Genomic DNA, 16,726 nt, shown 5'->3' with positions numbered 1-16,726 from the left:
GAGGCAGTTAAGGCATCAGCAGGGGTTGCGATGTATAGTGCCAAAATTGCCACTTGGTGATATTTTTATTAAAGTGGCAATAAAAATATAATATAGGTGATAGTAAGTGATGATAAAAACCTCAGTCTGCTTGCGACATTCATTGTGAAATTGGATCACAAGTCACACTTTAGGAAAAACAACAAAATGTTGTGCTTCTGTACAATGGGAGTACATGCACCACACACCTAGCAATTGCATGATGTCACCTGGCAAGTTTGGGCAGAAAAGTGATGTTGAGAACTGAAGGAAGTTTTGTGCAATGCTGCCCAGTGTTTTCAGAGTGGGGATTTTTTTATTGACTGACAGAAATTTTGGAGAATTTTTTTGAATGATCTTTTTTCAGTAGACAAAAAATTTTTGACATGACAGAACCTGTGAAATACTTTATCTTTATTTATTCCCGATACCGCAAGAGCATAATCGGGTTAAATACAGAAATATGTCAAAGCACAGGTAAATACATACATAATAACAGACAGATAACGTACAAACAGTATGACAATTGAAAAGTATGAACAGATGGTAAGATGACCAATACAAATCAACCGATATTATACAAAACTTGAGAGTAGAATAACATGTATGGTAAATTAAAATAGACAATACTAATAGTAATAATAAATATTACACAGATATATGATGCAGCAGAACAATAATGATATGTATATACAATAATGTGCAGGAAGCAAATGAAAATAATGCATGATGACAGACTTGACTAACTTAGTGAATGACAGAGCGTATGTGATACTTATGAATCAATTTTTTGAATGCTTTGTAGGTGTCACTATCCTTAAGAAGGACATGAAGTTCACATGGCCAGTTAATTCCCCTGTGGCTAAGAGCAAGGGCAAGCTCATGCCTAGCATCCTCGGTCATTGGACACATGTATACATAGTGCTCAACCCCATCACGGCAATTACAGATGGTACAGATGTCCGTTGTAGATTTGCCGAACCTCTGTAAGTAGGCCCGGAATCTCCCATGCCCAGTGAAGAATTGCGTGGTTTCATAGTCCGGACTAACCCAGTGGTTAGAAAGGTGGTCATGAATAGATGGAAAAAAGTTCCTGGCAAGGCCATTGTAACTATCCCATCTCTGCTGCCAGAGATCCAAGCTGTAGTTCCAATGCTGGAGCTTAAGAAAAGAAGCAGGTAGCACTGAATAATTGAAAGGGCCAGAGGTACCGATCGTTGCAGCCTCCCTGGCAAGTAGATCTGCACGTTCATTACCTAGGACACCCTGATGACCTCTCACCCATTCGAGGGAATAGGAGTTCTGAGCACAAGGTATATAGTTTAGAATCTTCCTAACCAGAGGGTGTAGGTTGTTGAGATTCCTAAGTGCGTTGATTGCTGAAGCACTATCAGAGCAAATTGTAACTCTACTTCCAGTAAGATTGGCTTCACACCATTGAACAGCCATGTAAATGGCACAGAGTTCTGCCTGGAATATAGAGCAGTTAGGATGAAGAGTGCCAGAATTCTGATATATTTGCTCCTCATTGGCAAAAACGACGAAGGCCAAGCCCGTGCCCTCTGCATTCTTTGATCCATCTGTGAAGATTATATAATCAGCAGCAACTGTAAAGGATGTGTCAAACCCACTTCTCACCACTGGATGAGGAAGGTTGGTAAATGGTATATCTGTCTCATAGGTGCCTTCAGCATAGGAGATAGAGTTCATAATGATGTCATGGCCTTTCCTAATATGATAAGTACAAGCAATGTGCCTCAAGTGAAGATCCAGAGGTGCCTTCCTACTGATAACCTGAAGAGAATAATTTGAGGCAGTAGAATATGCTCTTGTGAGCCTGAGAAGGGCCCTACGCTGAGCAGATTGAAGACGGCGGTAATTGTGACTGAGAAAGACACCGCTTTCCCAGACAGCCACAGCATACTGTTTAAACATTGTGATCGAATGTGATATTGGAATTAATCATTAAAAAATTATTCAAAACTGATTGCTATTGACAACAAAAGGATGGCCAGATATTCAGGTCTCCAATTTGAACAAAACTTGGTGAGCATGTAGCCTTAAGCACAAACAGCTCCTTGTCCAAATAATAGGACCCACTTCTCAATTGCTTTGAAAAATTTAGTGTTTAGATTATAAGTCTTTGGAAGTTGCATGTCCCAGATTGACAATAACCGAGTGAATAAGATCCTAGGTACTGGACCTAGACAATATAGGTTTGAACCTTTGGAGTTTTAGTTTAGTTTCTTTTAATGTATAACTTTATTTTACTGCATCATTAGCATTATTATTACTATTATTATTCCTCATGCTTAAAGCTTATAAAACAACAGATTAAAAATTGTGACATCATTTCCTATTTAGTGAAAACAAGCCTCTGTAGTTTTAACATGTTACCAGATGCCAAACTGATAGGGCTACTAGCACCTGCATTAATTAGTAAATAAAATTGGTGGCAATAAACAATATGAAGTGACAAAAAAAAATTAAAACTGGCAAAATTGTGGCAATATTTTAAAATTTTCCAGAGCATTCCCTGCATCAGCCTTATACTTAGATATCAGGAATCAAATCTGGGCAAGCAACTCCAAGAGTTTTTTTATGGGCAGTCTGTTATGGCCCTCCCTCATTATCCAGCTATGACATGAAAAAATAATTTCTTAGTGCTCACAGAATAGAAAGAGTCAAAAATTAAAAAATATAGTTTATTTAGCTTATGTATAATAAAATATTCCTTTAATGAAGTAATTTAAATTATATATATTATTTATATAGAGGATGGATAAATCTTTGTGTATTTTTTAATCAATGGCCTACAATATAAAATCCATTATTAATTTTTTTTTTCTAGTGTTATCTAGAACTATTATATAATGAAATGCCTCAAAGTATTCAAGAAGCTTATTCACTTGTTTTAGAAGAACCTGAGGCCTTAGAAAAATTTCAAGTTTATTCTTATTTAAGTAGACTTGGCTATATTGTTGTAAGACATAGGAAAAGGTAATTTTTTAATGTAACTACTTAAAGACTTGTTTTAATATATATTTGATAATAGTTAATATATCAAAATTTATTATAATACATATATAATAATAAGTTTAATACTTTACAATACTAAAAATACTCATTACAAGAAAGAATGAATATAACCCAATAGCATTAATATAATAAAAGTTCTTATTATCTATTAGATTTGGTCTCCCATCTATGACTTATATATAATCATATGTGGAAAAATGAATGTACTAGAGAAAAAGTATTAGTACATTTGAATAAATATGTAAATTTTTTACTAAGTTTCTACATTTTGAATATTGTTTATTTCCAAGTGTCAATCATTTAGTTATTGATGGTGTGGGTTGGGGAATTAGTAAGCTTGGGATGGGAGATGGAGATAAAAACAATGGTCTTATTAAACTAAAATGTACACTTATCAACCTGAGCATTTACAATAATGAAATTGCAAAAAACAAAAAATTACTTGGACCCTAGTATTTTTTCTAGAATGTCAAAAAATATTCATGCCAAATTTACTGCAGATACACTGAACTGTATAGAAACTTTTACCTAACATACAAACATACATATTTTTCTTTTTTTATATATGTAGATATAAATAAAACTTATACTAATATAGCTAGGCCTAAGTAACCATGAATACAATACAAAATGCTTTAAAAAATCCACAATGCATATGTATAGTGCCATATCACATAGTGATGTCACTATTTCCAACTTCTCGTGTTTTGCTAATTTCTCACTAATTAGTTTTTAATGTTAGTTCTTTAAACATAATAATATACTTCAATAGTATGAGGAATTATTTATTGTGACATTGTCACAATGCCAGGTGGCTATTTTTAATTTAAAATATATGCTCTCCACCTCAAATTAGTACTGTAGTGTCTTGCCTCTGTACATCATACTTTTCCTTTAATAATAGTCATGCCAGTCATCTATTTAACATCTTTCAGGGGAAAGTTTGAATGGGGTGTGCATGGTTTAGATCTCATCACTTGTAGTGCTAGTGTCAGCTTGATGTATACTTAAATTCTGGTAGTGTGTAAAATAGTGGAAACTAAGTGAAAGTTTTGATCTGCTTATAAAAATCTGGATTTAAAGAATATGACAGTTGCTGAATTAAGAAAGAAATTAAAAAGATTAGGGGCAAAAACATGTTCGTTGTCAGTGGTAATTTAATAGGTTTGCAGACCCCCTATTTTTGTCATATAGGATTATAATATGTCACAAAGTTGGGCTCCAATTGATGTTTATATTGTTTAACAACAAAAAAGATGATATTTTTAAGTTTGAATCTTGTTTTTATTATATAAAACATTGATTAATATGCAATAAATGGTGATTCGGGCATACGTTAGTAACAAGTATTTTATATTTTTAATTTAATCTATTTCATTATTTTTGTAATGGAGTTATGGATTTTTTTTATATTAATGAATTAAATGTTTATTTTGACATTATAATAGTAGGAAGAGTATATTATGGATATATAATCATGTGTAAATCTGTTACACAGTATATATTTGAAGATTTTAATGGAAGTATTTTTTAATAAGCAATATAATTTAAAATGGTTTATTAAAATTAAAAAATTATTAATATAAATTACTGATATAACATTACATTAAAATAAATGTAATTTAAATATTGATTGAATGACAAATTTAACATTTTAGCAATGTAAAATTTTGTTTGTGTTAGTATTGAATTAAATGAAAAATGCAGTTAAAAATTTTGTTAGATAAATATTAACAATATAATACTCTTTAACATTAAAGATTATTGCTTGAATTCATATAAAATACAGTAATACCTCAAGTTACATAACATGTGACTTATGTAAATTCGCAGTTATGTAAAATGTAAATCACAAAAATTGGTAAAAATCCAAGTAGAGTAACATGTAATTTTACAAAGAATTATTCTATTTTAAACATTCATTCTCTCTCTTTCTCTTCCTTTCTCTTCTACTGTACCAATTTATTACTTGATTTCTCGGCTAATCCGTTACTTTTTGGTCTAATTGTAAGCACATATGCAAGTATACTGGGCACTCTTTCTTGTAAACAATTCTTTTATACAAAAAAATAATAAAATATATACAGTACACATATAATAATTAAATACAGTACTATAAGGTCTCGTTTTATGCTGTGGATACGTTCTACAGAAAAGCGCATATAAAAAATTTGCATAAAAAGACTTTACTTGCATTCAAAAAGTAGGAATACATTCCGTAATTTTCTAAAATCACATAAAACCAAAACAACGAGTTAAAATTAACTTAATTTAATTTAAAACCGCATAAAAAAGTTTGCAGAAATTAAAAGAAATAGGCTGCTTAATAAATTACTTCGAATGTCTGAAAGAAATTCATATAAAAGCTTAAAATAAACTTGTATTCAAACTTAATTCAGTTTATTTTATTTGAAAGGAATACGGCCAGCTAGTATAAAAAATATACGGCCAGCTAGTGTTCACCCTACTTTAAACCCTTGTCCTCCCGCAATGTCTGAGAATGCCCCGGGAAATCCAACTCCAGCTGTGTTCAAGGTCATCCAGATGTGTAAACAATGACTCGTCAGTGTTAAATTTCACAGAAGGGCGAGACAAACGAATTTAAACTTTGAAGCTTTTTCTTCAAAATTAACACATTTCTTTCGTTTTTTTCAGTTTTAAGTATTTTTAATGTTTAATTAATTACATTTATATAAAAAATTGCTAAGAACTAAAGCGATTAAGGTAGATGTAGCTGTCCTTTACATCCATAAATGTTATATGTCAGTGGAACAAATGGAGTGAGCTTTGAGCGTTCCATGATTTTTGGAGATTGTCTACACGCGGGCTTCCTAAACAAGCCTATATGTATGTTTGTCCAAGAAATTTTTGGATAAAATACAAACCGCACAACTTCAAAATCGCATAAAAATAATCCGCATAAAAAGAGACCTTACAGTATTGAGTTATTAATTATGTAGTTACACTTAAGCAATTTACAAATTCTTAAAAGTCTGCAGTCTGTGTTACTTATGTAACTCGGTGTATTACTATATAATATATCTTGATTTTATGTTATGATCTTTACATATTGTGATGCTTCTTTGGAATTTATATAAAAATTTACAGTATGCTCTTAACCTATTAAATATAATTAAGATTTTTTATTTTAAATTTTAAACTAGGATGTATATTTTTTAAAATCAATACTAATTATTTTTATATTGTTTTTAAACTTCATGTATTTTTAAGGTTGCAAACTTCAAAAAGAACAAATGAAAATGTAAATTTTCAACATAAAATGCCTAACACAGATGAAGAAATGGATGGACAAAGCAAGAATTCTTCAGAAGTGAATACTAATGAGAAAACTCTTGAAGTTGATAGTTTTGAAGTAATTTCTGAAGTTATAGAATCCAAAGACAATAATTCTTGTAATGTTAAATCTTGTTTATGGGAAGGTATTGATATTCCCAATATAGCAGGAAAAACTGAACTTATCTTAGAATCACCTTTATCTCATTTATTACCAGAAAATGTATCTCCTCAAAAGAAGTCATATGTTATAAATATATCTGCTATTAAAAATGAATGTTGGCACTCAAAGAATACAATGAAACGATCAAAAAGTAACAAAAGTTCTCATCCAAAAAGATTCAACAATTCTGAAAAATATGATTCTAGAAGTTACAGAGAATCATCTTATACAAGTAATTACATTTGTGATTATAAAAATTACAGGAATAAAAATACAAAGAATGAAAAGGAGTACTCTATTTCATATGAATCTCAAAGTAATTTTTATGATGATAAAAGGAAATTAAATAAATCAAATTATGGTCAAGAATACAAACCAAAGAGAAAGAGAAGTCGTAAAAGATATTTTGGTAAATCAGTTGGCTTTATTGGCTTTGCTGGTAAAATATCTAAACCTACGAACTGTTGGAAAGACTACAAAAATGAAGTAAAACGAAGCCTATATTCAATTGAGAAGTTCAGTTCAGATTCAACGTTAGAAAAAGCTGATGTTATTCCTTTAGTTGTATCTTCAGATATCTTAAGTACAGGTATAAATTACAAATTTTTAAAAATCATAATAGTAATAATAACAAGAAAAGTGATATTCTAGTATGTTAATATAAAAATTAATTTTTATCTCAATATTTTCATTTGTTATACTTTTACATCTGTTTTAGAATTATGCTATTTAATAATGAAAAAGAACGTTTTACACTTCTCTGGAATTTGCACTTGTAATAAACTACTACTTCAGACCTTTAAAATGCAATAAAATGTTTAATTAAGATGTTTTTTGTCATCTTTATTGACCTTCTCTAGAACTGAAACAAATTACAATTTAAAAAGAATGTAAACCAGTAGGTATTCTGGAACAAGTTGATTTGAATATTAATTTTAACATTTTAGAATAATGAAATTTAAATGTGTGTGCCTTAATTAGTTTTGTGTGGTATAGTATACATAATATATGAGTTGTTACATCATTAGTTTGTATATATATATATAGTGTTAATGAGCTATGTAGTTCATTTTTCTTTTATGTTTTTTATTTGTGTATACTTACGTTTTAATCAATGTAGAAGTCTAAGCATCTGCATTTAAATTTTTTGTTATTCCAAAACATTAATATTTAAATCAGCTTGTTCCAGAATACTTTCTTTCTTATTACTGTAAATTGTAATGTTTCTGTCCCAAAGAAGATTGATAAAGGTGATGGAAAATGTTTAAAATATAGTAAAATTTTTAATTGAAAGATATGAGTAAGAGAATGTTTTATAAAATTCTGTGTTAAATTTAAAACCATTGTAACATTTAGTTTAAATTATTTCAAATTTTATCATGTTGAAAATCCTATTATACCTGTTTTTGCTAAAATTCATAATGTAAGAACTTAATTTTTTCACACTTTAATGAAAAATATATTTATGCAAACATATCATATATACCTGGTGATCTAAAAGTTCTTTTACTCAACCTTTCAAGTTAACCCTTGCAGCACCCTGATTCCAACACCTACTTTTTCATAATTATTGAGACTTAAAGATTTTAACATGCCTTATTAAGACATTCAAGAAAATATATCTATGCACCTAACTGCATTATGTTTCCATATAATTAATTACTAGTAAATCTGCAGGAATTGGTTCTTTATATTTCTCTGGGTCATATGCATGACTCACTATTAGAGATGAAATAGTCCATCTTCTCTCTGAAAGCAGAGATCCACTTAATGACATAAATTCTTATTCATACATTTTAGCGTTGTTGGCATGGAATCTGTACTGCTTCTGAAATTTGTTTCAGAAAATTGTGGAAATTATTTACATAAACTCTATCCATTAGATGCCCCCTTAAGAAAGAAATATGGCAAAGTTAAGTCTCAGGATTGAGATGGTCACAAGTCCTTAGAAATGATATGATCAAAAATGATCCAGGCTTCACAAAAGCTTCAAACAAGTTTGTACAAAATAGGATTACTTAGTGTTACTTCATTGAGAAACTTTCTTGAAAATTTTTACACATTATTTGTAAGATTTTGTGTTGAAATAATCCTTCCAAAAGTTCAATTCTTTGTTTCAGATTGCCTTACTTGACATGGACACATTTCCCACTTTCCAGTACCCCACTCTTATAGATTTGTTCAAAACACTTCCAAAATCATCACAAATCTAAATCAGAAATACACTTTTATTGCTTTTTCAACATGTCAGGAAATAATTTTCAAAACTTGAGTAAGGGAACTTTTGATATGACCTGCATATTTAAAATACTTGTCAAATATTTACGTAGACATTCTGAAGTGAATGTTATCTAAATTTTGTTTCACATACAGAAGAAAATTACTAAAAACTAGAATAATAAAATTAGTTAATTAGATTTTCCTCTATAAAATTGAGTCATTAAAGTTACATTAAACCATATTTTTGAAATTTTCACTTAAAATTGAATGTCTCTTGTCAACATGTAAATAAAAATAAAACTCAATCTTATCAAATGATTTTTTAATATTTTTAATTAATTTGATCAGATACATTTATAGGAATGACAATGATTCTTATAAAATCTCACAAAAAAATGACAACATAAATAAAGAAATAGGATACTTATACTATTATACTTTTTACTTTTTCTTTCTTTCTTTCCTTTCCCTATTTTTAGATTTAGTAAGGAATTTCTCTATTGTTAATGCCTACAGATCATTTCATATATCTTAACTAGGCTATGCATAGTACTCAGTTGGGTCTCTAGAAGTTTTATGAAGTTCATGAGTCCCTTTTTTTCATAGTGCATAGTGACGTTGTCACATATTTTACTTCTGTTTTATTTCACTAATTTAGAAATATATAGATAAAACATTGACTTGAATCAAAATTTAATTACATCTGCTCTATAAGAATTATAGATTCAAGTTTAGTTTAAATCTTTAATTTCCAACAGAAGTTTATATTTTGATTTTGTGTTCAGTTTTTGATGAAATTTTGTCACTTGATTTAAGTTCTTCTCTAAGCCACTTATTTCAAATATTTATAAATTTACCAAAATTAATATAATTGAGCAATTATTGTGACATTGTCACAAGTCCAGACTGCAATTTGTCATAACAATATTCTCAATTTTAGTAGTGTCTTGCCCCTGTATATCATACTTTTCCTCTTAAGAATGGAGTTATGCTGATCATCTAACTAACTTCATTCAGGAAAAATTTTTGAATTGAAATAACAATAACATGACTTCTGGTCCAAGCCAGCAGTTTGTATATAATTAGACCCTTCTACTCTTAAGCTTTCTATATCTGGTCTCGACTTTCATCTATCTAACTCCATTCTCAAGATTAAGGAAGGACAGACAGATAGGTGCCAGTGGAATTTATAAGTCTACAGTTTTTGAAAATTGCAGCCCAATTATCAGATTATTACAACAGTTGAATAATTCTCACTTATATACAATAATAAAATTCTGTGATTATTATTATATTTATATAAAAACAAGATCTAATTATATTTGTTTACCTAACTATTGACTTTTCAGTTTTAACCAGTAAATTCAATTTTGTTGAAAAAAAATCAAAGTAAAATTTAAATAAATGTTATTATTCTAGCTCCATAAGAAATTAGTATGATGTAAAATTGTATATATCAAAATTCAAAAATTAATAAGTGTCTCTGAAATATGATGTGTTTGCAATAAAAAGTTATAAATAATTTGGAATAACTTAAATATAAAATAGCATTATTAAAAAATTTAAATTATATTAATTTTTTTTACAGATGAAATATTTGCAAAGTTAAATATATTTAAAAATAACAATTTCAAAAATATAGATACTACAAATGAAAGGTAAATTATAATTGTTTTTATTTAATGCTTTTGATGTAATTTTTTTGGAATACTTTTATAATTTAACATATAGATTATAATAAATATAATATTCTTGCTAAAAATACTAAAACAATTTGTTTCTTCATTTCTTAAAATGTTACTTTCAAAATATTCTTCGGTTTTATAGAAAATTTTTTAGTCATGAGAAAAGTAAGTTTAACTTAAATACAGTAATTAAATCTTATAGAAGTTGAACCTTAATATTGCAATGAAATTTTATTTTCTTACAATAATGTCAAGATTAAGTAAATAATACTTTTCTATTATTCACAGCATCATATTTTCATTACTAATGAATTTCAGACAATTTTTTTTTTTTTACCTCAAAAAAGTTAATTTCATACATTGTTGGTAAATTTAAAACAATTTTAAAATGTGTAACTTGAAGATTTATTAATTACAATATAATTTTTGATAGTAATCCATCTAGCTACAGTTGATGTGAATGCCACAATTTAAACTATTATGATTAAATAATAATTAAAGCATTTGATGTTCAAAGAGCTGATTGAAACTGATAACAATTTAATGATTCCACATTATCAGCCATGTGTTAAGGCTGACATATTGAAAAAAACAGGTTTAAAATGCTTAGATTACCTGAAGATAATGATAACTATTACTAAAAATTTGATTACAATAAACAGATTGTTCTGTATATTATGCAACTAACCAATTTACATCTGCATTTAAAATGGCTGAAACTAATATGTTAAAAAAATGTTTGTGATTCCAAACATTCACGATCTTGTTAATGGTTTAGTATTATAATTAAATAGACTGTATTATGAAAGTGGTATAAATCCATTTCCCATAGTCTAATTAAAGAATAAAAATAATTAACTAAAACATAAATACAGTAGAACCTTGATTAACCAAGGTTCTGCACTATCCAAGGTAAACCTGTAAGTGATTACACTATTTTTCTTAACTCTAAAGAACTTTCTTTAAAAAGTTTAAAATAATTTGTTTCTGTTACTTTTTATCATTTAACTTTGATGTGAGATAAAATATTCATATTAAAATTAACTACAATAATACACATTTTTATTCTGGAAACTGTTGTATATATTGGCTGTTTAATAAATGATGTCAAAATTATTGTTCTTATATGATTAAAGTTACTAAGATACTGTACATGGGCATCCACAGAGGGGAGGCAAATGGGGCACTTGTCCCTCCTCGAATTGAATAAAAAATTCCACAAATTATAATTGTAAAAGTGGTTATACCTTCAACCATGGGACACTTTGATGTAATACTGTATGCTATAACCTATTTGTGAAAAACCAAAAAAATTAAATAATTAAATAAAAATTTATTGATGTAATTCTTTGCCTGCTAGAAAATTTTCTGTGGGCACCCATGCTAAAGTATAAAAAGAGGCTTAAAAGTGATACATATAAATATTTTATGTTCATAATTTTTAATCAAAATGGATATGTTTATCCATTTTATCCATGTTTACAGTTATCCAAAGTAACATTGGTCCACATTACCTCAGATAATTGGAGTTTACTATATTGAGATTAAACAATAGTAATTTGTTTCTTGTTCTTTATAAACAAAACTAGACTAAAAAATTCGAGTGTAATTTAAATAATTAAAATTTAATGATTTGAACAATTAATATTTATGAAAACAGTGTAAGTATGTCTAAAAACAATATTTGATTTAGTTCATTTTCATAAAGATCATTTGTATAATAAATTTACACATATTTAAATTCATAGAAAGGTGGGAAAACTTAGACTTCTCGGTATTTTTGAATCATTTTAAATGCAAACTCTTAAATATCTCAACACAAGGAAAAATGGAACTTACCCCACTCTCATAATAAACAGTCCAAATATTAAAAGTAATACTGTAATAAACAATAAACACACATAACAATAACAGATAACTTTATTCATGTTTAACTATAACTCAGGTTTGCATTATCAGTACCCAAAAAGTGAAAATGAAAGTAACTTTCTATAGAGCTGTCAGATTTTGTTCCAATATCAAGATTAAGATGAATTAATAATAAACGAAATGAAAGTTGACAATAAAAAGAAAATGAATTCTGCATAAAAATTGTAATACTCTCTCTCAATATGATTTTTGATTCTTTTGAATGTGGTTGACTATATCAATGTTTTCATGAATTTTTTTGATAAATTAATATAATTTTTTAACAAATATTAAACATTGGTTTGAAGTTCAATACAGTCGACCCCCCTATAATTACGATTCCTATAAAACTACGAAAAAATTGTGACCGGTATTCGTAAAAAACAGTAAAAATTCCCTATAATTACCTCAAACGTCATCGGGCAGCCGAACTACTTTCCCACCGTCCGTAGCGCCAACTACGGAGAGATTTCTATCGTCTGGACAGTATTATATAAATTATATATAAATTAGGTACTGTACATATAATTATATATTAATTATATATAAATTAGGTACTGTATATATAATTATATATTAACTTATTGTAACTTTGTTATAATTAAATATATAATTTCCGCCGTCTAGCGTGGCGCCACGCTACGGAGATTTTTACGCTAACTATCGTCTGTCAGTATGTAAATTAGGTACCGTAAGTCTAATACAGTACTGTAATTTTATACATTTCTTGTGAAAGAAACATTTCTTATTCAACGGCGATTAAAATTATTTATATTAATGATGTCTCCGAAGTTCTACGAAGTTTTCACAGAAAAATAAGTTGTTAGAAATCGGCCGCTCTTTGCTGAGCTGTTCCGCGACGAAAACAATGTTGAGCAATGGCAATGTCGAATGGTGACACTCGGTAAGTAATCCTACAATTTTTTGTTTATAGCGTAGTTTATACGGATTATTCCCAAAAAATATATACGTATTTTGGAAATGTTGAGTCGGATTAGTCTAGAATCGATTAATTTTATGGAAGAAAATCTTTCAAACAACCGTAGTCCGTAAACTTGACACGTGTCGGGTTGTGATTGGAAGGATTTGTAAGAAATCGGATTCCTAAAGAATGGAACGTATCTCTATCTTATAGGGGGTCGACTGTACACTTAAACAGTATTGTGAGGTTTGCCAATCCAGAAAAGGGAGAGTTATACTCATGTCAGGATGTACAAGGGGTTTAGGATTATATGTAGGTAGTGGTATTGGACATACTGACGCAAGCACCTTTACAAATTAAATCCACTAATTTTATATAAGCTTACACTTTCTTAATTCATAGTTAGAGGTGAATCCCACTGGTCTCTGAGATTGTTCGTAGGTCTTGATGGCCCTGGAGCTTTGTCTTGAACAAATCCAGAAAATGGAGGACAATGGCAAAGTGAACACAGGGTGAAATCAGGAACTTCAGCAAGGATGATGGCACACACAACAAGGAGAGAAGAGTGCACAGGTCATTTTGATGGTAAAAATGACAGAAATCTGCACTTCATTCTTGAAACTCGGGGTATTTAAAGGATTTCATCCCCAAATTTCTTATTCCAATTAGTTCCAATTCCCTCTCGTCATGTCCTGATTGGTCTCCCCCCTTGTTTCCAAGTGGAAATAAGATCAGATCGGGTCACGAGAAAGGTTGATCTTCGGTGTTCAACTTGACTCTGTCTGGGAGATGTTGATGGAACTTCAAAATTTGTGCTTATATTTTTTATTATTATGGTCTCCATTCTGACATTTTGGAATGTTAATTATTGAATGCAATGTTTTCCTTTTGTTAAACTTCCCCATTTCCTGGCTCAGTTTAACTTTGACTTTGACGCTCATATACAAATGATCTAAGTTCTAACTTTTCAGCCTGACATTGATTTATTAATTAACACATGTCTAAGTTGCACTCAGGACTCACATTGTTTACATTCATGTCATGTTGTGTCACATTCATTACAATTTCTTTTCTATTTTAGAAAATATATTTTCTAGTGCAATTAATGACAGGTTTAGACTCTGTCTGGAACCTCGCAGTATTACTGTATCATATGTTCTTTACCATCCATCATCAACTATATAATACAATACAGCATGTATATTTATATGTTGTGTACATATAAACACACACATGCTGTATTATATAGTTGATGATTGAGTACAGATCCCAAAGCCATATAAATGTTTATTTTCTATGTTTGACTTATGGCAGAGTTTCTCTGTCTTGGGACTATCATAAGTTAGGACTTCCTGTATAAAAATCTGTTTATTTCATAATAAAATGCATTAAATCAATAAATGACAGTCGTGTCCAAGTAAGATGATAACCAATTGAAAAAATTTTATAAACTTTTGATATTTACATGTAATTTTCTCAACATTACAAAATATCTCTGTGTTATTTTTCTCTGTAAGAAGTATTTGTAGAAATTTAGTGATCCCATCAGGAACTTTTCATGATGATTGAATAAATATTTGAAAATTAGATCATTTGACACCCATTTTTTACATTTGCAAATGTTTATAACTAGAATATTGTGTTTAGTGTTTCAGTTTATTAACATTTTAATAATTTATCATGTTTTATTTATGAATCATATTTAATGGATTATACATGCATGAAGAATGTGTTTAAGATTTGTCATAAGTATTATTGCTTAAATCATAATTTAATTTAATAGAATTTTTAAAATATATATAAATAAAATTTATAATATTAATAATTAATACTTTATTTTAGTTTAGGATATGAATCTGATCTAATACAAGTTGATTTTGATGTTTATTTGCCAAATACAAAGTATAAAAGAAAAGATCCTTTGCCTCCAGCTCACAGAATTAAAGTTAAAAGGTATTTAAAATATTGTAATTATATTTCAGAAAAACTTGAAATTTATTGCCAATAATTCAAAAATTTGACTGAATTATTTAGTGATTGAAGAATAATTGTTTTACAATCACAATTGAAAAATTGTAATTATTCATGGGGTAAAATAATTAAATATTCATAAAATGTTTATTATAAAAGCTTTCTTAGTAAATTTTTTTTTCAATCAAAATTTAGTTAGTAAAAAAAATATATAAAGTTATTGATTGTATAGTTGTATATCTATTGGACACACTTGAGTAAAAAGAATTTTGACAATATATTTATGATTTGGGTTTTGCACATTGGATGCTCAATTTATATGTGCAGCATAGAAAATGAATACACGTGTGTGTGAAGAATGAATTTTTCTAAATAAAAATCTGGTAGGGTCCTGCAAATTCAACTTAATGTGGACTGAAATGACAAGTTACAGAAAATGACAAGCTTTATAGATAGTGATGATGCTAGTCTAAATAGCAAATTTTTCATAAAGATATTATATGCATGGATTCAAATATGTATTAACTACGTACCAATACTCATTTAACCCATCCATTCCACGCACAACTGAAAGAAACATGCCTGCACTGTAGCTCAATTCATTGAAAATTAGGTCATGTTGCCATCTGCTACTCTGGCACATAATATCAGGAGATATAGTCAAATATCCTTCATAGTTGCCACATCAATACTATTAATAATTTTTCTAAAAAAATTTTTTTTCTGTATATCTTTGATTAACCCTTGTACCTAAATTCATGATATTTATTTAAATCATTATTACAGCCTCATATATCACTGTAATAATGTTTCAAATAAATCTCATTGACTTAAATATATCATAGAATTACATCTCTTATTCTACTGCTTTGTACTTTAAGCAAAACATTTTTAATATAGTAATTTCATAAAGACTGGTTTCTGCTGTACAATTCCATCCAGCAAAATGGATCTATAAAGATGGCTGCCTAACAGCAACCCATTTAGAGATGTTGAAAATGTGAAATAGAACAAGTAAACTTTGTTTCTACTTTGATGGATATGGACACTTACAGATAGACATCATTGATGAATAACCAACAATAATTTCTATATAGTTTTTCTACATTAAATAGTTTTGATTAATAATAGTCTATTCATGAAATTATATTTTTATTAATATTTGATTAATCTCTATCAAACTTTCAATAAAAAAATTAAATTTTATCAAATTATATAATTATATAATATAATAAATTAAATGGATGAAACATAATAAATATTATAATTTAATAGTATTTTTTTTCCATAGGTTAACTGATTCTGTCCCAAAACTTAGTGACTTCATTGCTCTGCAATCAGTTGTAAATGACAATGTTCCTCTACATTATGCAATTGTTGATAATGGAATAATATCATTTTATTCTTTTGGGAAAACTTCTTTACCAAGTTTATGCAATTCTACAGTGTAGTCTTCTTTGTTTATATTAACATATTTTTAAAAAACAATCATTGTAATATATGTAC

The 16,726-nt window shown here is 28.5% G+C and overlaps 1 protein-coding gene across 4 annotated transcripts in view; it reads left to right on the top strand.

Annotated features, from left to right (window-relative positions):
* LOC111622127 (tRNA-splicing endonuclease subunit Sen54-like) overlaps positions 1-16,720 on the top strand; it is a 31,997-nt gene extending 15,277 nt beyond the window's left edge. For all 4 annotated transcript variants that reach the window (XM_023364452.1, XM_023364453.1, XM_023364451.1 and 1 more), the window contains 5 exons: positions 2,870-3,018; positions 6,289-7,103; positions 10,323-10,392; positions 15,092-15,202; positions 16,512-16,720. In XM_023364452.1, the coding sequence (XP_023220220.1) occupies positions 2,870-3,018; positions 6,289-7,103; positions 10,323-10,392; positions 15,092-15,202; positions 16,512-16,671 (1,305 nt within the window). In that variant the 3' untranslated portion in view covers positions 16,672-16,720. The remainder of the gene's footprint in view (positions 1-2,869; positions 3,019-6,288; positions 7,104-10,322; positions 10,393-15,091; positions 15,203-16,511) is intronic.
* Positions 16,721-16,726: the final 6 nt, after the last annotated feature.

The sequence above is a fragment of the Centruroides sculpturatus genome, unplaced genomic scaffold, assembly GCF_000671375.1.
Source record: "Centruroides sculpturatus isolate CEXI.00-Female unplaced genomic scaffold, Cexi_2.0 scaffold140, whole genome shotgun sequence".
Taxonomy (NCBI): domain Eukaryota; kingdom Metazoa; phylum Arthropoda; class Arachnida; order Scorpiones; family Buthidae; genus Centruroides; species Centruroides sculpturatus.
This window is presented reverse-complemented; position numbering and strand designations above follow the sequence as displayed.